The sequence below is a fragment of the Pagrus major genome, chromosome 8, assembly GCF_040436345.1.
Source record: "Pagrus major chromosome 8, Pma_NU_1.0".
NCBI lineage: Eukaryota > Metazoa > Chordata > Actinopteri > Spariformes > Sparidae > Pagrus > Pagrus major.
The window spans coordinates 11817668-11845183 of NC_133222.1; the positions used below are offsets into that span (position 1 = coordinate 11817668).

Sequence of the window (27516 nt, forward strand, 5' to 3'; positions counted from 1 at the left end):
GCGTAGGTTGTGTGTGCAAAACAATGAACACTAACAGGGATATTAACATTTTTTCACTGTTTATAAAAGATAATCTACAGAATGGAATTAGCTATCTAGAATATGTGCACATTTTGGTAACTTTATGAGTTTTCTAAATGTGAATTTTGTATAATATGTAAGTATACACATGCGCCTACAACTGTTTTATAACATCCATTAGAGAGAGCCTGAGCTTCTGCACACTCACTTTGACGCACATCAGTTTTTAATATAAAAGGTCAGGCATAGGAAAAGCAAAAATCAAACTTGACATCCATAGAATAAACGTGTTTATTCATAAATGAAAGCAAACTATAGATCCAGCCAGGGAAAACATTTGATTTCTTTTTTTATATAAAAATCATACAAATTAGTATCTGTGTTACAAATGATAAATAATACTTCATAAACATTGTTTTAATTGACAAATCGTGTAAACAACATGTAGACATCAAATGATGTTTTGGTCATCAGTGTTTGCTTTTTTTTTTTGTCACAACTTACAAGGTGATTAAAAGGTAACTGTACACGCTGTGAGACTGGTGTTTTTTTCCAAGCACACAGCCTCATCTAATCCAGCATCATATCATCATAAATTACTGAGGTGTCCAGTAATAAGCTGTGGAGCTGCATCACATCTAGGCAGTTTTTTTTTGTCAGTTAGGAGTGAAAAACGATATCGACACAGTGAACCATCACACTCATTTTTGAAGTGATTTAGAATTAGGAAAAGTCAGAAGTGTTGTTTTACATTTAGTATGCTCAGTGCAAAGAAACTTGCACTGTCCTCTGTTTCAAAGAGATTTAAAATGATCTATATGTCACATTAAACAGTGCACTGTTGTCCAAATGTCTAAAACTGACATCTACACTATACAGTGAAGACCAAAAGGAAATATACAAAATACTAGCATCAAATACTCTGTACATTTTTATAGATCCCTTATGGTGTCAACAAATAAAAAAAAATGTTTTAATTAAACCAACAAAAAACATTTCATTTCAGTTTTAATTCCTCTACTATCAGTTTGATTGTACTGTTTTTAAGGACATCTATCCTTGGTGGTCCCATATAACACATCAATTATTCAATCATCACTTTAAAAAAGGTATTGCTTAAAAAGAAATTGTAAATAAACAGAATTCCCTTTTGGGTTATTTTGGTACATTTTTACAAAATGAATAAACAGTGTGCATATACATTTATAACTACTCCCTTCTTGACTCACAATAATATCATGTTTTGTAAATGTTTTTGATGTAAGCATCTACTTTAGTGTATTCAGGCATATGACCAGTACCCCGCTGGGTGTACAGGGTGCAAATAAGGATGAACTTCTTTGCTTTCGTTAACTGCATGTAATGGAAATATTAGACAGTACAGTAAGTCCTGCAGCCGTCAAATAAAAAGTCACTTAAGCGTGGGCTGCTGGGTCACAGCGTTACGTAAATGAGGACGAATGGTCAGAGGCAAGTGCTTTGTAAAAACATGAATGTCCAAAAGCAATTACTTATTATACACACACTCAACAACAGTCTTAACAAGGTCACCAGGACCACTTAGGAATTTCGACGATGTGATCATACACTTACTTTTACACACTTACTCACAGCTTCAACAGAAACAAAGTCATAAAATAGACTGTATAATAACTGTACAAACGTTTTACTATAGTTATACTGAAAATACATTGGACTTTTTTAAATATTTACAAACACAAGGCCTGTCACTCCGTGCCTCCCAGCTCTAACAGTATACAAGAAACTCATGGCAGTTGCTTTACATTAAGTGTCATTTTCTCGTTGTGCTTAAAAGAGCTCGGTGCTCCAGTCAGGTGAGCTGGTCCTGAGTCTGAGGAGCAGTCCAAAACAAACAAACAAACAAACAAAATAAAACAGCAGCAGTGACTGTGGCTGAAGGAAAAACATGGTGGGATAGAGGACCAGAAGTAGTTCACAGACTGGGCTCCCCAAAAGTTTTCCTGCACTCCATGACCCCTGCTCCGGGGGGCCGGTCACAGTTGTGTGTCAGTTTAACCTGGTTGGGGGTGAGGCGATCATATGCCAACTTGTACTCCCGGTCAAAAGCATCTGCAAAAGAGATAGCGTAACGTGTCACATTCAGCACATTTGCTTCATACGAAAGGTGTTGTATGTAGCATGCATTGGATAAATCAAGAAAACAACAGATCCAGCATCTGTATAAAGAAGACCACCGAACAGCCATGCAAGTGGCTGTGTGAGGCTGCACTTAGGCACAGTAGAGAGTTACATGCCAACGTCTGCACAAAAACAATGCTAAAATGCTAACTTTTAGCAGGTATGTTGTTTACCATGTTCACCATCTCAGTTTAAAAAGGTGCAACATGTAAGAGTTGGCCACGTGTTGCATTCATAGTCACATTCATTGATCCTTTAAGTTAAGAATTGAATGTTTTCAACCATAATTCTTACGTATTGCACCTTTAACTTGTTAGCAGGCTAACATTTGCTCATTAGCACCAGGGCTGAAACCTTTTTTCAGATTATTTTCTTTAAAGATTAATCTGCAGATTATTTTCCTTTTTTTCAAACATTGTTTTAAATTGTTCATGAAAATCCTCATTCGTCCAACCAACAGTCCAAAACCCGGACAATATTCATTTGCAATAATAAATGAAACAACAAAGACACAAAGAAAAGCAGCTTCTTAAATTATATTCGATTCCTCAATGATGGCGATTCATTTATTTTGGTCGACTAATCATTAATGAATCATTGCAGTCAATCATTGCAATTAGTACTAAACACAAATTACAGGGGAGGTCGATGGGAACGTTATTTGTTTTGCAGGTATTTGTTCTTAAATCGAGAAGTGGACAAAAAAAAAATTTGGCCTGATGATGGCGCTAAATGAAAAGTCAGTGGATCACAAACGTGACCACAATTCACCCTGAGTGGAACATAAATGTCTAGACCAAATCATGTAAAAATCAATCTGGTAAAAATTGAAATATTTCACAGGATAAGTGAAAACTTTGTCCTGCTGGTGGCGCTAAAAGAAAGTTCAGGTGATCACCAAAGTCCGTAGGATTCATCCTCTGGGCATCATGGATATGTCTACCACATTTCATTGCAATCTATGCAATTGTTGCTGAGATATTTCAGTCTGAACCAAAGCTTGCATGTCTAAAAACAGGACATCATCCATTTAAACTTACTGATATTAATGTTGTTCTTGCCCAAAGCCACCAGAGCGAGGAACAATAAATCTCTGTACAGGCTCCTATTGGAGAAAAGAAGAAGAAGAAGAAAACAATTAGACTTTTCATTCATATCATTCTTTACTCGATCCTTTACAGTAACATCTTTATCTCCTCACCTCTGCCTTCTAAAGCCCAGCTCTGGTCCCAGCAGCTGGATGATCTGGCTCATGGGCTGATAGACATCACTCTTCTTAATGCTCCTCACAAAACCCTGCAGTAGCTCCACTGTGAAGAGCTGGCCTTCCTCACACAGCCCCGAGCGAACCAGGGAGTTTGCACCTGCAGAGAACAGGAGATAAAAGTCACCCCGATCAAAGGCTCATTCATCTCCATTGCTCAGAATCAACTCTGAAAGTACCGCACTGATAAGGGAGGCATAACTAATAGGAGTCCTGAACTGAATTATGCATGATTTTTCTAGTTACTTCATATGCATTATTTAATTTACATGTAAATATTTGACCTTGGTTAAACTTGCAGAATAATTTTCTAAAGGTAATTTATACTTTACATCTCAGTCTATAAAAGTAAACACTTCAGTAACTTACAGTGTGTGTTCCACAGGACGTAGCAGGGTTGAACTTTGTCTTGGTGCAACTTCAGGTTGTCCCACATAATCCTCACAAGCACCTGCTTACTGTCCTCAGATGAAACGCTCTGAGCAGTCTGCAGGAGGTAGAACGAGGAGAAGATTAATGCCTTACTCTGTATGTGACAGCCCTCATGAGAAGAATTTTGATGTTGTTATATCTATATAGTATTTAGTTTTCATTTGTTAAAAAAAAGAGAGATGTTCCCCTGAAAATTGTTATTATCTTTGTGCTGCTTTTATGCATTGTTCTGTTTTGACATTGTCTTCTTTTTTTTTAGTACCACTAGGAGTCACCAAAGTCAGGATTTTTTTGTATTCTACACATTTTGGGAAATATTCTTATTTGCTTTCTTGCTGAGAGTTAGGTGAGGAGATCAATACCACTCTCTTAGCCAGGCTAAAAAATAATCTGGCTCATAATAACCCCATCAAACCCCGATGTGTCTTTTTTACACTTTATTTTTTGTACAAATAAAAAAAAAAATTAAATAAACTGCTACCTCTTTCTCCCTGTTTCTAGACTTTATGCTAAGCTATGATAGCTAGCTGATGGTGATAGCTTCGTACAGATGTGGGAGCGGCATCAATAAACTCTGACATTTTGGGATTTTTCTCGCTATGAGTTAGATTAGTTGAACTATTCACCCAAAACAGGTTGATATAATGACAGCTTTATGGTTAAAGGGTCAGACTACACACAACTGAATGTGGGTGAGCTTGATAGACACCTGCATGTTTACCTGGTCTCCATGGCTACAGTGCTGGGAGGCCAGGATAAGAGCCGGCAGGTTGCTCGGCAGCTCCAGTCTTCTGAAGTACCACACCAGGTTCCAGAAGACGATGGGGTGTTGGTCGACAACACTCGGGGAGGAGAGGGCCTGGTCCCCCTCGTTCACCAGCAGGCTCTCCAGCTCCTTCCACAGAACCAGAGGGCTCAGGTAGGGCACCGTCACCGGAGCTGAGGAAGAGGCCGGGGCACTCCCGCTGCTCTCCTGCTTCTGCGAGGAGGCTGCAGATGACTGAGCTGCAAAGTCTGCAGCAGACATTTTGGCCTCGGGATTGAGTGACGCCGACGTGTCCTCCTCTGTAACAGGATTACTTTCCTTAGCGGACCTGAGGGGGTGACACAGAGTGGATCTGTTTAAAGAGGCCACAGGGATAAAGCTTTGTCTGAGTGTGTGTGTGTGTGTGTGGAAAGAGTGCCAGACAGCCAGCAAGACACTATAAAAATAGACAAGCTAACATGAGAGATCAAAGACATTAAACCTCATATTTTTACTGAATTCAGCGTGAAATAATCAAAGTAGTTGTACTTGTGAGTATATAGTGTGTGCATACTGTGTAAAAGGAGCATGTACCTGCTCTGTGGTCTCAGGTCTTTGATTTCCACGTTGAGGAAAGGCAAGAAGGCTGTGCCGCAGAACGGACAAGTGCTGTTGAGGTTGGAGTCGTTTGCTGTCCATCCAGCCATGATCTCCTCATCGTACACCAGACAGTCACAGGTCTTACAGAGCGAACAGCTGGACATCAGCACCTGTAACAAAAAGGTGCAAGACATGGAGGAATTAAGGACAAAGTGCAACACTCGATGGTGATACTCAGTCATTTTCTATGTGAGAAACTCACCTCTATGGTGTAATTTGGAGTGGGTTGGAAGCGGCTGGTGTCGGGGGAGGAATCTGGCGTGTGCGGAGTTTTGGAGGGAAGTGCCAAGCCACCTGGATACGATGGAAGATTATACAATTAGACACGCAAGTCAAAGCCAAGAATTATCCGCTATCTGAGCTCTAATTAAATAAAGCACGATCAAGTGCAAGTTTAGCGAATCTATGATTCACACTGGTGTGTCTGGGAGTGTGCATGTGAGTGTGCATGGGAGTGTGCATTCACGTGTGCATGTTCACGTGTCCATGTATAGCACTGGGCCTCTGGCTGTGTCCAGAGAAGCCTACACACTGCATCAGCCCTCATGCCTGCTGGCCTAGTTTCACAGAGAACAACACCAACTCTCTCCATTACCGAGTCCTACTCTTACTCTAAATTTAGATAGTCAAGAAGCGCTTTGCTGGGAACCAATACAATGCTCCAGTTCAAACAGCGATTTAACGAGCATGGCTGCAAGTCATGACTTTTTCACACCAGAGATGCTTTCATGAAGAGGAAGTGGATTTATGCTGTTCATTGCAAGCAAACATTTCAAGATTTCACGTGTCTAGATAAAAAACAAAACTAGCAGATTTATTTTAACAATGGTGTTTATGCAGACTGATTAAATGACGTTCAACAAACCAGAGAAGGAGTTGTGTCTGAACACTCTGTTGGGGGTGCTGGGGCTGCCCAGGTTGGTATGCCCCACAACTGGGCTCCTCCTGAGTCTAGTCACGTTGCCATGCTGCGGGGAGGTAAAGCCATCTGGGTCCAGACAGGAGTCATTATCGAGCAGCGAGGAGCAGTCTGCTTCCCCGGAGGTCAGTGAGGATACACTAATCCTGTCACAGTTTGCATCCTGCAGGTGAGGAAGACGAAAACACTCATTGTGGAGGAAGATTGATTGGGAATATTAGCAAGGTGAAAATGCTGCACAACCAACCTGTGTTAAAGAAGTCTGAGAGGACAGACGAGAGTAGAAGCGGCTTGCCTTCTCGGCCACACCCTTCCCAGCTGATATGACGCTGCTCTTGAAGATGTCCAGAGTTGGAGTGAACAGCGAGTCCATGGAGAACGACGAGGTGGAGGGAGTAGGTGATGAGGGCGACACCAAGGAGGAAGGCCTCTCCCTGTCTTTGTTACAGACACCCAGAGGCAGAGACGGTGACGACCTCAGCCTCTCCTTGGATTTGACAGGCAGCGGGAGGTGTGTGTTGGAGCGGAGCAGGGCAGAGGGTCGTGGGGAGGTGTGAGGAGACGAAGCAGAGCGGAACAAAGGGCTAGAGGGGTTCTGCAGGTCCATACTGGGTGCGCGGCTGCTCAGAGGGCTGCTGGCGTTATTCATGTACATCTCGATCTCTTCGGCGAGGTCGCGGCGGACCGTGGACGTGCTGCTGTTCTCCTGATCACACACTTGTACCGTATCTGTTGTCAGCAGCGACAGGGGATCAAACCCTGTCTCTATACCTGTTCTCCTCACAGTCCCAGTACTGCAGCTGACACTTCTCTCCACCTGAGGTTTCTGTTGATCAGTCTCTGTCTCCTCTTCTTCTACCCCGTGCAGTCTGTCAGTAGCTAGCTGATGCTGCTTTGTCGAGCCGAGGTGAGGGACGGCGAGCCTCAGACTTCCTTGCCCGCCAGACAAGTCCAGAGATTTTGGCCTCTCTGTCTTTGGAAGGACACCACAAAGAATGTGTTCGCTGGATGGACTGGAGACAAGCCTGTCACCTGTGATAAAAACATATGTTGCAATAAATGAATCCCCTATACTATAGGACTGAGAGTTGTGGCTTTTATACACAATCATAATGCTGTCTTGATTTTTTTAATGAATAAAACTTACCTGCACTGACATCTGATGATTTGCAGCTTCTAGCAGGAGGAGAGATTCTGTTGATTGGAACCTCGATTTCAGGTGCTGGAGATTTAAATGATGCCAGATTGTTAAAAGATAGATCTCTGTGCATTTGGCCACTTTATCAAAATGTGTGTATAACAAAGTGTATTGCGAATCACATATTTTGCAAAGGATTCATTTTATTACATCAATAAATACTTAGAGATTGCTGTTTCTGCCAGCATAAAACGATTGCAGTAGGGTGGAGAACAGGAAAGCTGGCAGCCAAGTCGTTCCTTGCGGGACAGCTGTTAATCTTGAAATGTGTCTGTCTTGTATTACAACCCCCCCAAAAAATAAAGTAGGCAATTAAGCCTCTGATGAAACATCACACTAATTAGTGAGGAGTATTGATCAGGAAAGCTGGTGCAAAGATTGCATCAGATACAGCCTGTTGTTATTTGCAACAAAATTCAAGACTAATCCTGTCATTCAAACAATCACCTGGTTGCATAACAGGTTCATCCATCAACAGAATCTGTTTCTCAAAAACATCTAAATATAACAGCAAATGGACGGGCGGAGGATACATTACACCCACACTGTGATATGATAGCCCAGCTTTTAAAGTGAGAGGGTTCACTTTGCTTCCAGTAAGCGGTGATTTACTCCTGCAGAGATGGTAACCAAGTGTCAGAGATCAGAGATAGAGGCCGATCTATAACTCACTCGACTGCCTCGGTGCTTTGTCCTCCACCGGTGTCGCGCTGTCACTCTCTCTGCTGCACATCCTCTCCTCCTCTTTGGACAATGAATCGTAGCCTTGATCCGACTGTCCACCTGAATAGGATAAGAAAGCTTTAACTCTTCTGAAAAACAGTGAGACATTTTGTTTTATTTTCACCCTGCTCAGTTTCCCAACTCAGAAAGAGCTGAGTAAATCAGAAGCCAGCTATTAAATCTCTGTGGATGCTTTGTAACAGACAACTGATCTGAGAGTTTCTCTTCAACAGAGCGTGGTGACATTCCCTACAGCTTACAGCGCACAACACTCCCAGAATAGAAAAGCAGGAGCAGCAGGAGAGGAGCAGATCCTTTGAAAACTTGCATCATATTCACAAGGTCAAACTGCAGGGAAATGTACAAACCTCCTCTGCTGTGATTCATTTTATTCTCATAGAATTTCTGCTTTATTGAACCGTTTCTCACTGAGGGTTGAGAAAGATCAGACGGAGCCAGACTCCAAACCATAGATTGTTAGCGTGAGAGCTGCAGCCTGCTGATAGACCACCGCACACCCTGCTGTCTCTACAGTGCATTTGTCAGGAGGTAAGTGTTGTTGTCAAATGTGGTTTACATGTTTTGCAATGAGAAACCACTTTTAAATGTAATATAATTAGCTTTTTAATCGATTTAAAATGGGATAATATGTTATTTATGTAGTATTGTGTGAACTCTTTTAAGGGTACAGACCAAACCACACAGGGATTACCAAGTCTCTGAGAAAGAGAGAGCAAGACCTCGTCATCCCCACAGCTTACACTGATTCAGAACAATGGTGAGCCCAAAGCGTTCACACTTACACTTTCAAAAACTGGACACTGACAACACTTGCTTTATATATTCAATGAACAAAGCAAAGCCGGCCAGGGCAACATGTCCAAGTTCCCCTGCAGCATTAAAATGACTTTCTGTTTTGTAAAAAATGTTTTGGGCCTTTCATAGCTTCATTGTAAAGGATAGCTTAAAGATTGACAGGAAACGGGATGAGAGAGAGGGGGAATGACATGCAGCCTTGTGCACCCGGGGAGCACGCTCTACCAACTGAACCACCAGGACACCCCTACATTTTTTTTTTTTAATGGAGGGAACAAAAAAAGTTACCATTGGGTACCAGTGCCAATTTTCAGGTACCAGTACAAATGTGAATGGTACCCAACCCTATGTATATCTATGTATTAATTTATTCTTTTTAGATGAGCTGCTGTAATATTTGTCACTTTCTGGACTCAAGAGTTACATGGTTACATGGTTTTAAAGCATTTCTTTTTCTGGAGACTGACATTTCATTCCGTGGGTGTCAGGTGATTGACAGAAAGCAGAATGTGCAGAGTGCAATGATGTCAAAACAATTTATTCAGTACAGTGACATTTAAAGCAGAGAAATAAAAAAAAAATGAAGGATTATGAATCATGTGGTTTGGACACTTTTCAGATGATAAATTAAATCACATTAAGAATTTGATTTTTCCAGAGAGAAGCTGAGGCACGATGAGCAGCAGTGACACAATTAAAAGATGAAATTGTTCGAAGAAGAAAGAAGCAGAGCTGTGGCTTCCTACCTGTACTGAATCCATCATCACTGGAGTCCATTTTAGTGAAGTCAGTGTCGATGGAGGTGCGCTCAGCGGAGTCATTAGCGCTGTCCAAACTGCCATGGCTGACTGTGTCAAGATCGCTGCCATCTGAAGGGAGATAACAGAGAGGGGAATAGTGAAACACAAATGACAGAGAACCAACAGGATCATAAGATTAGAGCCTGGCCGGCCGGTCTAAGAGGACTGTATAAACACTCAATGATCAGTGCTTTAATCAGTACCATCCACTGTAAAGATAATAGGAATAGGAATGCTTTGAATCCCAAGTATCTGTCATCATGACTGCATAACTTAACATAAAAGGATGAGCGAGTGCAAAAAGAACATCAAAGTTTCACTTTTCTGTTAAATTTTTAACTCGAAGGAGAGCAAAATAAGGTTGAATTAATCAATAAATTGCAATTTTTCATTAAACAAATTGTAAATAATTATTTCCTGAAAAGGATCTTGCTTCTGAACATGATCACCTTTTTCCATTACTTTTGGACTTTTGCAGATATACCGCCTTGTGAACACACAACAACAACGTTGCAGTACGCGATGTAAAGCATGATGTTTTCATTAGAGACCCTCACACAACACATATCATTATGGAAATGAGAGCCTCACCGGGCTGTTGTGGGAATTAGGGACTGATATCAAGAGTAACCTGTGTGCAGCAACTGCTGGGGAGGAAAACCTCTTCACTCTGTTTAATTAGTGTCATTAAAGAAATGCGGGTTGGGAACAATATGTGCTGGAGTTGGGATAAACCTTGTTAGGAGACCAGGAGAGAAGCCTTGAAGAAACGACTGCTCCCACAGGATCACACTCATTTACATTTTGATTCATTCAGAACTACAGGAAGTAAGAAAACTCCTCTACATTCAGTCATTCATTTACTGAATTTAATTACTGCTGAACCTAATGCAATCTCAACCTAAGACCTGATTAGTCTGGGCTACAAAACAATGATTACTGGGGTCTTTTAGTTTGTATGCAATCAGTGTGGGAGTGCATGATAAACAAATAAATGGAAATAATAAATCTAACTTTTTGCGCATTTCTTAAAACTAATGTCATGACTGTATTTTTAAAAAAATATTTAACTTGGTTTGTGCAGAGAAACTTTAAAGGATTTACTTTCTTGACCAGATACTTGTTTGAAAAAATGCTAACAAAATGCAAAATATCAGTGTGGCGATCAGCCGAACTTAACGTAGGAATTAGGGGGTACCCGAAATCAGATATCAATAAAAACTGAGTTAAGAAAGTATTCTTACCTGACAGCTGGGGATCTCTGTGCAGAGTCTGCTGTTTTCTCCCCGCTCGCTTAAACTGGAGCACACCGAGGACTACGTTCCTCAGCTTTCCCCACAAAAAGTAGCCTCCTCTGGTAGTGGAGGGCCACGTGCTCTCCAACACCGCCTAAAGCAACAGACATGAACAGTACGTGTGGTCATAAATTTTTTAGACTTAGAGAGCCTCTCCACACATGCAGTAGCCTCAGGAATACAAAGAAATTATCTAATGTGCGTAATTACCACATTCAGATATGTGATCAAAAACCCGGAATATATGAATATGCAAATATTTTCCGTTTCACAAGATTTTGCTTGACACAAGATGTCTCCTACTTCAACGTATAGTCCATGCTCAGTGTATGTGCACTGAAGGCTTCAAGTGTATGAATCATATTTATGTATGCTGAATATTGGACCAGGATTGGCTTCCAAGCCATGTGTGATCATGATCGGAGCCCCGCCCTCTTAAAATCATATTTTCAGTAATTAATGCAAAAACAGCCTTCTAGTGTCAACACATTTCTGACTGGAGGGAGACTTTAAACTAAACTGCTTAATTTTTGTGCAGTATATACAAATAGCACACACCTTGTTGTAGTACCCGTAGGTGATGGCATTCGGTTGAACTCCAGCTTTCTTCATCTCAAACAACACCCTGACAGCCAGGACTGGCTGGCTGTACTGGCCACACAGCTGCAGCAACACACGATAACACACCTTGGAGAGGAAACATCAGCATTTAAAAATTAAGAATGTGCACTGTATCTCATTTCAGCAAAATCTACACTACTGGTTGTCTTATACTTTTCCCACCTCGTCTGGAGCCTGCAGCTTCTTGTCCTGCATCTTCCTCAGCACATCGTAAGCCGTACGCAGAGCCCGCACCTTTGAGTGGCAGGTGCCGACAAACCCTGGCAGGCAGATGAACCACAGGCCATAGCAGTGCCGCAGCAGACACTTGGACCACATCTGAGGCATAGATGAATAGGTTTTGGCCATCCTTTGAGCTGATTTGATCTCCTGAGATAAAAAAGAGCACAAAGAGCAACCAGATTTGCATTTTACATTCATATTTACATCCTTATTCATCATTATGTAGAATGAGTGCAGCAGTAAAATGAGCTTAAATTCTTAAATTGCAAATATAAAAAGAAACAGATAGGCACAAAATCTCATAACAATAGTAATTATATGGTTTCAAAACAGAAAAGGTACAAAAAGACGTAGAAATCAGCAAGAAATTATGTTTTTTAAGAATAGTAAATCATTATTTAGCTCTACGACTTGGTAAGATATAATATTTACTAGTCTATTTTCAAGAAAATCTCACTACTCATACGACTGACCTGTTTGGAGCGCCTAAAGATGGCCGTGGGGCTTGCTGGGCTGCTGTGGCGTGAGGCCATGCCTGCTGATGGAGGGCTTGGTCCCTCCAGTGGCTCCAGAAGCTCAGCATTGAGAACAGGGAACCCGGAGTAGCTGCAGGAAGACATACACTCACTTAGATACCCTGACACAAACTGAAATAGACACGTAAACACTGGCAAGCCAAGTGACATGCACAATTGTTTGGCTCTGAGACTCTGGAAGCTGGAGCACAGAATCCAAAAGAGTTATGTCCTGCTTCAAGATAATTACAAAGACCTACAGCAGTGGCAGACTGTTTAACAATAGAGGCAATTGATGCCAAGTGTCTCCTTCTGGACTGCATTGTGTCAATGAGACGTGCTCTTTTAGAGTAAAAGAGAGAAACAGTCTGTCTCGTATCTGTCGTTTAGAGATTGATCTTCACTGCAGTACCTATAGCACAGAGGATGCTCTTCTCCCTCTGGTAGTGGCGGCAGCTCTGGAGGGTTGACGTAGACCGTGTGCTCACTGCGGTGGGATTCATCCAGTTCGATCAGTCTGGTTTCCTCGGGCCTTTCACTGTCAATCTGGGTTTCAAGGAAACACACATTCATCATTGATCTTCCCTCTGTTCTTCATCTTTCCTTTTAGCTCAACACACATTCATCATTGATCTTCCCTCTGTTCTTCATCTTTCCTTTTAGCTCAACACAAATCCATAGGCGCTAATGCTGCGTGGAGGCTCACGGTTGTCTGATACTGTACGAGCCCTCAGATCAGATACGAGGGTCACGGCGGACAGATGCCACTAATGAGTCGTTCTACATCAGAAATATGGCTCGTGTCGCCATTTATCTAAAGGGTGCTGCCAAGGCACAGGCTTGATCCTATGAATCCTCCAAGACTAAATGAATCCCGCCTGCAGTGACCTGGACAAAATTGATGCCATGTTGCTCTAGGGACATGAAACCATTAAACTGTACAGCTTTGGCAGCAGTGCTTGAACTAAACTGCCACATTTCCCTCAGCTCAGTCTGATCTGTTGTATGGAGGAGAGTATATAGTACAAAGCTCCTCTGCCTTCCTACAACAGCAGCAGCACCCTTTAGTGTTGCACAGCCCACATTTTCTTTTCTAAGAGAAAAACCACGACTGAATAGCTGTCTGAGAGATCATTAAAAGCCTACAATGCTGATGCGCAGTCACTTGGCTTATCTGAATTGATTAACAGCTTATCTCAGACATGAGCTTCACGAAAAACGTTTAATATTATGGCTGAAGAGCTCCCCAGCGCTTCTGCATTACAGACTTTGTTCCAGTCAGTCGAGTGAATGATTCAGTCGACTGACGCTAACTGACCTATTTGCCCCCACTTCGGTTTTGCTCAGTGTCTCTAAACTAGTTGCCCTTCCTCTTACACCCGAGAGGCCTTTCTCAATCACGCATTTGTTGTCAACTTCAGCAGCAAAGTGAATCAATGCTTCCACTTCTCAATAATAACCACAATGACCACTCATAGAGGAGCATGCAGGATGTAAATGTGGCTTCCGGATTGCACAAGTGTGCAAGCAAAGGGAGTTTTTTTGGAGGAGTGGAGGATGTTTTGTCTTTTTTTGTGCTTGTTACAAAACATGTGTAGGCAGGTTGCGTTAATAAAAGCTGTAAAATCCCCAAATGATTGACGCTCTGACTGACAATGATGGGAATCGCATCATAGCTTTTTGACAATTAAAGGAGCACTTAGTAGATTTGGAGAGAAATTAAAACTCAGAATTTTAATATTTACAATATCAATGAGGTAATAATACGAGCTCAGAAATATTAATTTTCTCCATAACTGAATGAACAAGTTGTTCTCAGATGAAAATAAGGTCCCCAGACCAGTGTTTGAAGCTAGAAAGGTGGCAGGGTCCGCCAAATATAAACAAAATAAAATAGTATGATATTGTGTTGTCCTTTTAGATCAGTTTGTTTATTCAGTTTATTCAGTCGTGAAAACGAAGAGAGTTTATTTAATTTATTAAAGCATTAAAAAAAAATCAGTCAATGAAGATTTTTCTTTCCTCAGTATAATTTCTGCCCTTAAACTACATAGTGTCTGTCATTCTTCTATATTATATTGCAGAGAGACCTTTGGAGTTAGGATAGTGTGCAGTCATCTCAACGAATGGCAGGCACAAATAATTAACCTCACTGTCTCTCAGAGTCTCCTCATCACCTCAGAGTCTCGAGCAGTTCTGCAGAATCTCCCTGTGCGGCTCATTGTAATGGCACCTGGTTCAATAATGCAGATTGCTGACAAAGACTGACAGCTAATGCACATCCTCGCGCTCAAGACCTTGCGTGCACAAAGGAGCTCAACTCCCTTTGTTCGTCACTTTGATTTAGTCAGCTCACACATACAAACAAAACACCCTGAGGTCAGTCAGGCTCGAGGAACGTCAGAAAACACTTTGATTGGTTCATACCCTGTGCGAAAAAGGGGGGAAAGCGATTTCAACACAAGTTCTGGTAGCTTACCTTGCCTCCAGTGGTGAATAGCTACCAGACAGGGGCCATGATGACGAGCAGAGCAGCAGAAAAAAGAAAAGGCAGAAAATCAGCGAAGAAGAAGAGTGCTTTTAAAATAACAGAAAGAACAGGGGACATTAGCACTGAGAAAAGCATTGTGCTGATGTTAAGAGGCTCAAGAGAGATGTTGAGGTGTTAATTACCCTTTGTTTACTTCTATTAGTTCCTGTTATTTGCTTATTAGCTCCTTCAAATAAAACCAAGACCTTAATAAGACGTCTTAATTGAGAGGACAGCATGTGATTAATCTTCCTCTAAATGCCTCAGCTTTACTCTTCTTGTGCAAACAAGCGGAGACCAGACTCAGTGTTGTTATCGCAGAAGGATGATGCAGCTCTTATGATGAATTGTCTCTGACACAGGAAATCTATAATAAAGATTAGCTGCAAACCTCACCTTATCAACACACTCATCGAAGAAAGCCAGACTGGCGTCTTTATCGCTGACAAACGAGCACTCCTCGATGAAGCGGCTGAACATTTGAGTCTTGGTCATGAGGGAGTAAAACCTCTGATGGGAGCGATCTCGGCTTTTCAGGAAGCCTGTGAAATAAAATACATTATGTAATGATAAACACGACATGCGGGCATTAATAGCAGATTATAGAACTCAATATTCACTTAGTCAAGCCGTTTTAGAACATTTATGGGGTCAACATGCAGACTTCACCAACATTTAGAGGAAATGAATACTGTGGTTTGATAAGTTGTTCTCCACTGCTCCGATTACATAAGAGCACGCAGATGTGCAGAGGACATTGTGCTATTAATCATGGTGGTTTATCTAACTTGTCATCCAAGCCTAATTTCCACCGAGGCTTAAGCTAAATCACCAGAGTCATTACAGCCATGATTTAGGCCAAACTTTGATGCAGCAGCACTCAGATTTTAACCCCCTGACCTACTGCAGCACTGAAACATGCAGACATGGCAACAATGAGACTGACGTGTACCTTGGTGGTCGAAGAGGGAGCTGGCATCGGTGGTCTTCTCAGAAGGAGCTTGGGTGATGGGCAGCAGGTAGGAGCGGTAGCCTCGTAAGATTGCTGCCATGAAGCGCAGGAAGGCCTCCTGGATCTCCAGCTCCAGAGTGTGGAGGCTCTTCCCACCGTTGAGCTCGCTGTCAGTTACTGTGTGCTCCATCTGCACATCTTCACGGTTCAGCTGACCACCTGAGAGCACACAATGGTAGATTAGCATGTAGAATAAGCATATAAACAACTTGACAACAAAGAATTGCTTATTAAAAAACACACACACAACTGGAGGAAGAATGAGAAAACCAACCAACATTTTTACATATACCTTCTACACTTTATTAGTTTCGATGCAGGTCGTACTTTGTGCTTGTTTTTGCTGATTCTGATTGTCACTGGACAATTTGTCGATTTTGTTAATGTATTTTAAATCTGAGTGTTATGCTGGTCATACATTACATACATTTTTATTTTGTACTCTATGCTGCAAAATCAATTGCACTTCGGGGACAATAAAGTTGACACCCGACTTTGAAAACCACTGGTTTAGAGTTTTCACATACCGACTCTTGGTAATGAGCACTGGACCCAAAGTGTAGCCAAGGATAATGAGCTATCAATGCATGTATTCGGTCATAAAACAAAGGATTATGGGCCATAATGGACGACTGACAATGCCATATGGACACCACTAGCATTGCTTAAAAATGCACCTAAATCACATTTATTAACAGTTTTTTTTAATCACGCAATTCATTTCTTGTGAATTGTATGTTAAGGTACCGGTGGCCAGAAGTAGATATTAAATATTATAAAAATGTGTGTGATACCAGGCAACATTAAAGGTAAATCTAATTCTGTCGCCATCAAATTGCTTCTCTCTGGGCTGGGATTTATTTGGAATCGATGTTTAACCGCCACAAAGAAAGAAATCCACGCTAGAAGAGGCAGATATTTTTCTACTGCCTCATGCATTCAAGCTGTAATTTGACTAAAAGAGGAAAAGCAGTTCTGGGAATCACAGTAAATGAGAGTAAATGTAGATGAGGCAGGTTGAGCAGGGGTGGGTACACCATAAAGACTAAATTACACTTCATCCACAACATCTCCTGGGATGCACTAAATAGGCTATTGTACATTGGTTTTATATAACAGTGCAAGCATCTAATGAGGTTTCCTGTAAAATGGACTGTTCAGGCTGACTCAACAGACTCAAGTAGACAACTAAATTATTCATAAATAACCACACATAAAATGATACAACAGACTGGACTCACCCTCAGTGAGTTGCTGATGGAGCTTATTCAAGGTATTCAGAAGATGTTTGCAGGCTCTCCTGGGCAAGATTTTCCACGTCAAAGCCTTCTTGTCGTCCTTTCTGAAAGCACACCATATGGTTTTCATTACACGGGAGGACAGTCGTGAAACGCTTCAAATAGATAGAGATGGATTCACCGACATCAGCGCTGACAATTTAATCTCTCCGCAAAATAGCTTTTGAATTGATGTGGAAGACCAGCGTTACCCAAATGTGCTTTTTTGTACAGTCAGAATATTTCACATTCCAGCTCCTATCGAGGCTCCTAAGAGGCTCTCTTGACAGATAAACGATAAACTCGGGAAGAACTTGCATCATTGGACCTATAAAAGCCTAAACCATGAGAAGATGATTTTTGGCTGGATGTTGTACAGTTGAAGGCGGCCATCTATCACGGAGCGGTTGTGGTTAGAGGTCACTTACTGGGAGATTGTGTTGGTGTCCAAATCCACGCAGCTAATGTCAGCTGGGGGCACGTAAAGGTCAAAGTACCGGGAGTCCACGCCAACGATGAAAGGGCACGGTGCACTGAGCACGTCGGCCAAGGCCAGCGGACACAGAGGGATGTAGGGGCACGGCCAGTGGAACGGGAAGATCATCTGAAAGGGAGGATGCAATTTCATACGCACATTTCTTGAAAGAACGCTTCTCAGAGGTAAAACATATATAAAACCAGAGGGTCTTCTTTGATGTGATTACGGGCAGCTCCGCCTCTTAGCTCACTCACCATTGTACCTTTAATCACACTAAAGACCACACTCTTGTGTCATTGTCAGGAAAAGTGGAAAGAAAAGGAGGAAAGACTTACAGACACAAGGGCCTCTGTAACACTGGTGAGCACAGCCGGACGCAGGGAATGAACCAGGATCTTGTGCTCTGTGACAGCCAGCACCAGCAGAGTGGCTGCATTCTTTGGGCCCAGATTCAGTAGTAATGTGGAGAGGCTTCCACCACTACAAGACAAATAAATCAAATTGTTCCAGATCACAGCAGCAAATAGAGTATGTCGCATAATTAAGGATTTTACTAATGCTTCCCTACCTGAGAGGCAGTGGAGAGGACACAGGCTGGCTCAGCATCAGGCTGTCATGTGGAGACAGCTGTGGAAGACACACAGGAGCAACGGTGGGAGGATTTAGCTCAGTGTGTTGAAAGATATTCATGTCAATTCAAATAAAGCGAGCATACAAAATTGAAGTCGTGACTGCACTCGTCAAATTTCACATTTTAAGCTCACCTGCACGAGGATGCGTGGTCTCTGAGTGGAGGGGAATGGCACAGTTTGCATGAAGTGAGAGATGTGCCTGTGAGTGAAAAAACATAACCACTCAGAAAAGTCGTAAGAGCACCAAAAACCTGTCTGCAAGACTAAAAATAGGCATGAATCTTTGAAGAGCGACAGAGCGACTTCAACAAAGTGAATGAAGCTGTTAAACTAACTTTTCAATAGGCAGGGCATGTGGTCCAGAGATGGAGTATCGGTAGAGGAAAGTGAGAAAGCTCCTGAAGGACTGGAAGAAGGGCCAGTGGGAGAGCAGACAGATGCTCTTGTTGCTGTAAACATTCCTGGTCCCGTCGGGTCCGAGATCAGAGCTTGGCAGGCCGAGCTGTGAGCGCTGACGCTCAGACAGGTTCTCCTCTGAGTAAGGCTCATAGAACTGAATGGCTGCTCCGTACACCTGCATCACAATAGGACGGTGATGATCAGCATAAATTCATCTAATACATGTACGAGTATGCACACACACACAAAAACTTGTTAACATCCTGATGCAAACTTTACAAAGACACAAACAAGCACAGGCACAGCAGTCAGAGGTACTTTGAAAGAAGTTATTCAGGTGAGATGTTGTCGCAGCTCTACTGGAGAATTATCATCATAATAAATCAGCTAAATAATGCTCAGTGCTTTGAAGTTGTTCCACCCAAATAAATAAACAAATCATTCCAGGCATGAAGTGCCTGGAGACGAGTCTGCAAGCCAGAGGTTGCAGGGGAAGGAGGAGTGAGTACTGAGGCGTTCAGCATTTAAAACTTATGCACCAGCCCAAGTGGTGCATGACCTATCCATTATTCAAAAGAGCTGAGAAAATCTTTTATGCTGCATTGCTTTCAAAGACTAACAACGTTTTAGTATTCCAAACGCCGCCTTTAGACCATTTTTGATTCCCGTCAGAGCTTAGAAGTTGATTAAGGTTGTCTGGTATTCTTAGAAATACTACTGCAGTTCATCAACAAACCAATCCATAAGGGACACTAACGCTCAGAGAGAGAGAGGGGGGAGATAAAGATGGAGAGGCTGGCTAAAATGGAGCAATCAATGGAGAATTTGTGTCTAAAGGGCCAGAAAACTGATGCTGACTTTGGGGGAACTGCGTAATTAATGATGATGTAAATGACACTTAGCAGGACTCTGACAGGAATGCTGGTTTCCTTGGCAAAATGAGTATGCGTGTTTGTAGGTTTCTGTGGGTTTTTCATGAGCACAAAAAGAGGAACACACACATTCCACTTAACAAAAAGATTATAAAAAAGGAACATGGTTGTGGGTAATTGCTAATGTAAGTAGGCGTTTTTTTTTTTTTTTTAACCTTTTCTCCAGAGGCTCCCGTCAGTACAAATGTGGAAAAAACAGGCAGGGAGTGTTTGGTGTGTGCTGGCCAGCACTCGATCGTAGCCCCCATGGGCAGGCAGAACATAGGCACTGACTCAGGCAGTGGGAAGGACTCGTAGTCCTCCTCAGGGTACCTGCACAGCAGACCTAGACACAAATACACACCACAAAGTCAAACACAGTCGTCATAACGCCATTAAGTTAATTTACAGGCAGAAATAAAACTGACATTTCCACAATCAGATTACTTGAGAATTCTGATTAGATTTAGCTCATAAGACACATTCTGCTACTTTACCTGCTTTGTATGCGATTGTGTTCGCTTTAGCCAGAGACTTCTTATAACAAAGGTACACCGAAGATCCCCACTGGAATACAAGAAAAGAAATCACAGATCAATTACAACCTGCATTTTCAGGTCACAAGGACACACCAGAGTTCAAACTCATCTCAGAGCTTTGTCTCACCATGCTGCTGTTGAGGTTCTTGTCCACCTTGCAGAAGGTGTGAGGGGGCGTCTCGCCCTTGCCAGGGATGATGATGCACACATCAGTAACAGCCAGTGACGTGTGGGGCTGGCTCTTGGGAGCGCGGCGGTAGGTGATGTAGATGCGTTGGGACGAGGAGCTGCTGATGTTGGCAGGGCGACCTGAGGGCGTGGTCTGGACGATGTGACATCCAGGCTTCAGCTTTTCTTTCCACTCATACAGAATCCTGAAATACGAGGCAGTGTGAGACTTCTTATATGATCCCGGAGTTAAAAATTATTACTGGAGAGCTTTGATAATATATTCATAGTGGAGATGTCAAGGCAGAGGATGTGTTTAAGAGCAGATTATAGTGACCCAAGGCAGAGAAGTGATTAGTGGTGCTGGGTGAGTAAAGGGTCAGAGACTGAGGATTACTGCTTACCCAAGATCTGTCAGTGGAGGCTTATCTCTACCTCGCTTGAAGCACAAGAAGATCTGCGGGCCCCGGAGGCTGGCTCCATTGAGCTCCGCGGAGAGGCCTGAGGGGGTGCTTTCCACACAGGTGAAGCCTGGGGGTACCTCCTCACCCAGGGAGCGGATCACAACAGCTACATCGGTAATGGGGGCTTTGGGTTTCACAGACTTGGGACCGGCATCATCAAAGTGGAGCTCCTCCTCCAGAGGCTTGGACGAGTCGGTGAGGCCAGCAACCACAAAGTAGTCGGCTACACGAGGCCCTTTATCCTCCATCATTTCCCATTCCCACACTGTGGGCTGAAAAGTAGAGAAGGGGAGAGAAGGGGAGGGTTTCCATTATGCATTTTAATCATATTGCTGTATGTAACCCAGCTTAAAAAAGAGAGGAAAATAGGCCTCCTTCATCAGGAAATAACCAGGCTGAGCAGACTTTAAAATCACTCTCTGAGCACCCTGTATTAATTGTCTTGCTGCTCCAACTGTTGCATTAAACCATGCGGCATGTCAAACAGAAATTACCTACATTACAAATGCATACCATACTGAACAAACAACAGAATATAATGAGAACATCTGGAAGCATTTTGCACGCATTCCTGTCTGCAAAAACACCATATTTCAACAAGAAATATGGGAGGGCTTACGACCAATGACCTTGCTATATGCCATGACCGATTATGTAAGATAAAACGCATGCCTTTGTAGGAAAAGATGGAAATGTGTGGAAAGGAAAAGTACCAGAACAATAAGTGAGCACTGGGATAGAGAGGGCGCGGTGTAGTGCAGCAAAAAGCTTTTTGTGAGCTTTTAGCGAGGTGATATTCTGTGCTCAACAATGTCGAGAAATAGAAAGGAATAGAGGGAGCGCCTGTGAGTCAGCTTGTTATAGCTTTATCACAAAGCATGGAGCCCTGGAAACCCTCACAGCGCCGGGCCAGTTTATTGTGCTCAAGCTGAAGAGCCTGCTTTATCTCTCTCTGCAGTTCCTCCACACTCACTAGCAAACTGATAAACCGCTGCCCATTATTTCTCCCACTGGGATATGAAGGAGTTAGCATAAAGATATCTCCCTCCTGTGCGTTGGATGTGTCACTGGTAGGAACCATGGCACACAAGAGGCTGTGACCATATCTCGCCCACTTAGGACTTTGGCTTTAAAGCTAATGGGTCCGTGTGTGCCGTTGCCCCGCGTGGCCGAGTGAGGGGACATAAAGCTAAGCACTGCTTACAGGCTTAGGGCGTGAAACTGACCGCTAACATGAGAACATGGAAAAAGAGGGAGATAATCTATAGCAGCAAGCAAACTGCAGCATTACCACAGTCATGCTGAGGGACGAGAATGATTCAGCCATCCGTAGCCAGACAGTTAGAGAACACCTCGATTCAGTTATTCAGCTAATTTTCGATCCAAAACTCAGTCAGATATATTTCCTGTTTCATGAGCCTGTTTGCTCTGCACATCAGGTAGAGAGATGTTTATCATTATGACTCATCATCACAAGGACAATCCTTGTCTCGCAGTGTTTTAGCCGAAATCTGTTTATGACTATTTATGTCCGATGTTCCCTGATTAGCTGAAGGCTGTTTTGATGGCGGATGTTTATGCTCTGCAGTGTTAAGCCTTGTGGGTATACCCGATGACTCAACGTGCCAGACATCAAAAAGTTTTCCGGTTTATTTATATCTCCTTCAATACTGGGTTTTTACTAAATGACAAAAATATACATATACATTACAGAAGCACTGGTGAAACTGTTGTTTTTCTTTCTTCATCCAGATTTTTGAGGTGTACAATTGATTTCTTAAAAACAAGTCCATATTCTGGCTCTTATATGTCACATTGTCACAAGTAATGCATACTGAAAGTTGTTGCTCACAGGATAAGTTCTCTCGATATTAAAATTCAGCCTCACCCTCATGCCGAAGGAGTCAGGTGATGTTTCATAGTCCACAAAACATTTCTGGAGCGTCACAGGAAAACAGCATTGCAGCGTAGATGGGGACTTGTTTCAAAAACGTAAAAACAACCGAAAAATAAAACATATGATGACTCCAAACAGCTCGTCTGCATAATCCAAGTCTGCGGAAGCCCCGAGATCCCAAATTGATTGACCTCGACGTACGGTCAAGCTATTTTATATTTATGTTTTCTGATGTTTTTTTTTACATTTCAAAGGAAGTCCACATCTACTTCAGTTGTTTCGGAGAATGCTTCAATGCTGTTTTGCTGTGAAGCTCCAGAAATGTTTCGTGGACTACGAAACTTCAACCGACTTTTCATCGACATGGGGATAAGTAGATAATGAAATCTCATTTTTGGGTGAACTTGTCCTTTAAATAGTCCCAATTCCATGCAGAAGGTGGAACTTCTGTATTTATACAATTTCTCAACTGATTTGGCTGTAAAGGAAGATATAAAATCTTTTTTTCCTATTAGATGGATTCGAGTTTTCAATTTTTTTTGTCTTTTTCACGCAGATAATGTCTGCAAACATCTCAGACTGCTGAAACGAATTCCCTGTGTAATGTTTGTAGAATTCAGTGGTCAAGTGTCATTTTGAGGCAGTATACTCCTGACATAGTTTGTTAGAGGGTTCACAAACTTCCCATCATCCCTGTAAAAGCCTCCACCAGGCTGTTCATGATGGACATACTGTTAAACACAGCAGTTTGGCTAAAGAGACATATATAAAAGAGACATATTTCCATTATAATGCCTGTTTTCAATCTGACTTAAAAGCAAAAGAAAGTTAAAAGCCCCCTACACCTCTTCTTCTGCCAATCTGCAGAGTACCTGCTCTCAGCGGTACAGAATGTTGCTAAATATACAGCTGATGGCACGGCAGATGTGTCGTGTAATACTCGGAAGGTTCGGGATTAAATATAGATGTAATCTCCAGCTCCAACTACCACTACATCCACTGCTGCGTCTATTCCTCCCTCTCAACAGGAAGCAGAGGCCTAAAATTATATCTAATCCTCACCATAGCAACAACATTAAAACTGAAGACTGAACTGGAGACTGAATATTTCTCGCTCTGATGCTGAAACGAGCCGGAACATTGTTCTTGTTAAATACAAGTCGACTAATGGGCTGTGTCATTATCAAAGCTCTATTCTGTGAAGAAAGTCAGCCAAAGAATGACGTCTTTACAACTTAGTATTCAGAGATATACCCTGAATATGAAAAATCAACCGCTACAACTGTAGTTTTAATAGTTTATCTCATGTCTTTCCATGTTATTGGCCTTTTTGTTGTATTGACCTGAAAGTTCTTACAGACTCATCACACCTCTCAGTGAAAAGGCTGCAGTTTTTCCCTTTTGTTCAGCAATGTTTTACTTTGTTTTCCATTAGTGTCTTGTGCTGTTTTACTAGATTAGAAAGGTCTCTACCTTTATAGAGCTGATAGCTTTATCATTTAATGGGTTACCTGTCAACTATCAAATTAATTGCCAACTCTTCTGATAGCTGACGAATCGGTTTAAGTAATATTTTGATATTCCAGCTTCTTAAATGTGAATATTTTCTGGTTTCTTTACTCCCCTATGACAGCAAACTGAATATCTTTGGGTTGTGGTCAATGCAAGACATTTGAGGATGTCATCTTGCACACCAATTAACATTTTTCACCATTTTCTGACATTTTATGGACCAAACACGAATCTTTTAATCAAGAAGAAAATGACCAGATTAAGCAACAATGAAAATAATCATTAGTAGCGGCCCTATATCCTTGCGAAGATGTGTCTTGTGCTCTGTTTTTTCTTTGTTTGTACACAGTATTGCATCCCTTAGATCGTTTACTCCATCAAATATAGAACGGCTTCTGTTCTAAAATTCTTTGAGATCTGCTTCAGTGACAAAAGCCTGTAAATAAACCTGACTTGACTTGAAATTTCATTTTCCACATGCCACCTTCTCACTATATCACTTTTGAAGGCAACCCTCTGCTCGCTCCAAACTGGAAGTGAGTGACTCACTCCAAAAAACTGCCATCTTTTCATTCACCACAGCTTTTCTTCATAAAAGCAGCTCAAAAAAGGACACAGCGGATTTCCTCTTCTTTACTTCCCTATTCGCGTTCACTATTGTTTTTGTGAGTCACCTCTAACCGTCAGCTTTGCAGAGATGACAAATTGTCAGGGATTTCTTCATCACTAATGTTCCCAAGATTTTAATTTCACACTCAAGGAACCGCAAACTTCTTTTTTTCCCCCCACATGGTCTGAGAACATCACAGGTCAAACTCTGCATCTGCTATCGCCCCAGTGCTTCATTTAAAACACTGCAACATGTCTTTTATTTAAAGATATTGACGTCTTGTTTTTCACTTTAAGCCAATTTTCTTGGTATCTAGAGAAACTAAACTCTAACTCTTCACTAAAATCTAAAATAAATTCAGATTAATCAAAACATGTGGGTTAAAAGTCAAAACAGGGACTTTTCATTTGAAATAATATTGATTATTTATATCTCACGCCTTTTGATATTTCATGTAAGCAACACTCACGCAGGATTTTCAACCTTAAACCTTTAAAAAAAATAATTGACCCACTCTCTCTGATGTGAAATAAAAGCCTTTTGACTTGTGCTTTGAGCATCACAGTGCTGCTGTAATGACGGCCCCAGAGACAGAGGCAGGAGCTGCTGGACAGACAGTCCCAGGCTGTGCAGGGATTAGAGAGGGCTGTATTAACAGCAGGAGGGGCAGCCAGGATGGGCAGCCTGATCTGGGGAGGGAACCACCACAACATTTCACTCAGCATCTGTTCCCTCTTAGCTACGAAGACAACCCTCACCCTCACCAGCCATTTGCATTCCTTCTGTTTGACAGGGGTGGGGTGGGGGGGGGACCCTGGCTGTTTGATGAGGAAACCACACACACCCAAAAGATAAATAGAGCAGAAAGATGAAGGACAAAATACCCTGAGGTGGGGCAGCAAAACAGAAAGAAATAGGAATGAACAAAGCATTGCATCTTGCGCACTGGCAATATCTGGTGTACCACAAAAGCCAGAAAAATGGTTTAGCAAAGCACATCTGACCAGAGCGACCACAGTGCTTCTGAGGGGTTTTCTCTTATGCCCACATCACAAGGAGCCATCTTATGGAGCATCTACACTGGGTGCAATGAAATAAACCTCCATATGACCTCAATGTAACCAGTGGGCGCTCTGTAAATATTACACACAGGATGCCCCCTATAAAGCAGTATATTATTCTTGCAATGCACGACAATAAAACAACCTATTTATCGTGTCGGTTAATTATCCTGATGAAACATTCAAAGACAAATTCAAAGGATCTGGTTTGTAACGCCAACAGCCACCATCACAAATAAAACCAAGGTCTTATAATGGAAAAAAACCTAAATAAACATGAGCAACACCTCAATTAAAGAGACTGGGTGTGCGAGCGTCATGTGTTTTTATTCTCAGTAAAAGAAGAATGTACTCACATCTCAGAATCACGACGATATGAAGATGATCTGTCGAATAAGAAGCAACGTCGAAGTAGAAACCCCAGATGTGTGTGGACGAGAGTGATTATTTCTCCGTCTATTTTTTTTCTCACTCTCTGTGTCTAAATTTGTTTTCATGAAAAAATAATAATTCACAATGGGGCTGGGTGAACCCGAACAGACCGTGTAGTCCCGAGCAGCGCTTTATCCAGACCTGCGCGGCTCACGTGACTGATTACAAACCCCACTGACGTCACTGATGACACTGCTGGCAGCTGTGACAGACAACAAACGTCTGTAGCTGTGAGGACACATTTGAGTTTACATGAACGCATCTGACATAAACCACACACACAAGAGGAAATCAACAAAAGTCAGACAGTGTGTAATGATATCACAGTAAACTTCCAGCATTCACTCTTGATTTACTGTAAATGTCCGTTGTCACACAAGAAGGAGACACCAGCAGTGCCATCCTGATAAAAACAAACATCATCCACATTTTCATATTAAATTCATTCAGCTACCTGTTGAACTATATATTTTCTTTGAGCACAAACGTGTAATTTTGAAAATTTGAAAATGTGCTTCTGTAACTAGTAACTCAAGCTAAATGAACACAATAAATGAAGTGAAATGTACAATTTTTGCCTCCACAATATAGTTGAGTGGAAGTATAAAGTGGCAGAGAATGGAAAAATGTACTTAGTTACCTTCTATCACTGGTCAAAGGTTGGAAGTGTCTTGTTTAAGATGTTCAGTTTATATCACTTACTCACTTATGACGAAGACTAATATCAAATCTCCACATTTAAAAAGATGGACTCAGCACGTGTTTGGTGTTTTTGCTGAAAAGAATGAAAAATTACTCAGTAATCAAAATGCAGATCAGTTTACTGTGAACTGACTAAACGATTCAGCATTAAAGTTTTATTTTACAGCTGCATGGTAGCATATGGTTAAATTGAATTATACTGAGCCTGAATAATACTTTAGCCAGTCTATTATAAATGCTCAAATAAAACTGCTATGTTATTTTTTAATTGTAGAATGTGAACAAAAAACTAAAAACTTAAAATTCCCACAAAAATAGAGATGACACAACACCAGTGTTATCAATAAGATGTTTAATACATACAATATAATATTATAATATATATAATATATTATTTTCAAAACTAAAAATCTCAACATTTTTCACACTCAGTGATCTGATATCATACCTTCCACAATCCAGAACAATTACATGTACATGATTTATTGTGACTAAACATGT

General features: G+C 41.7%; 1 protein-coding gene across 1 annotated transcript; it reads right to left on the bottom strand.

The window, feature by feature from the left end:
* Window positions 1-353: 353 nt before the first annotated feature.
* On the bottom strand, window positions 354-26402 carry dennd4a (DENN/MADD domain containing 4A). Its single transcript, XM_073472702.1, has 31 exons — window positions 26238-26402; window positions 20742-21073; window positions 20297-20543; window positions 20128-20197; window positions 19807-19976; window positions 18656-18894; window positions 18453-18519; window positions 18257-18315; window positions 18024-18168; window positions 17639-17814; window positions 17175-17275; window positions 15874-16092; window positions 15318-15463; window positions 14871-14891; window positions 12804-12937; window positions 12350-12482; window positions 11817-12023; window positions 11592-11720; window positions 10983-11127; window positions 9685-9807; window positions 8072-8182; window positions 7349-7423; window positions 6449-7233; window positions 6148-6364; window positions 5485-5576; window positions 5217-5392; window positions 4599-4971; window positions 3815-3932; window positions 3383-3545; window positions 3222-3286; window positions 354-2112 (listed from the first exon to the last, which is right to left on the bottom strand). Exons 2-31 carry the CDS (start codon window positions 21050-21052, stop codon window positions 1976-1978), a joined length of 5154 nt encoding a protein of 1717 aa, XP_073328803.1. The 5' UTR covers window positions 21053-21073; window positions 26238-26402; the 3' UTR covers window positions 354-1975.
* Between the last annotated feature and the right edge of the window lie 1114 nt (window positions 26403-27516).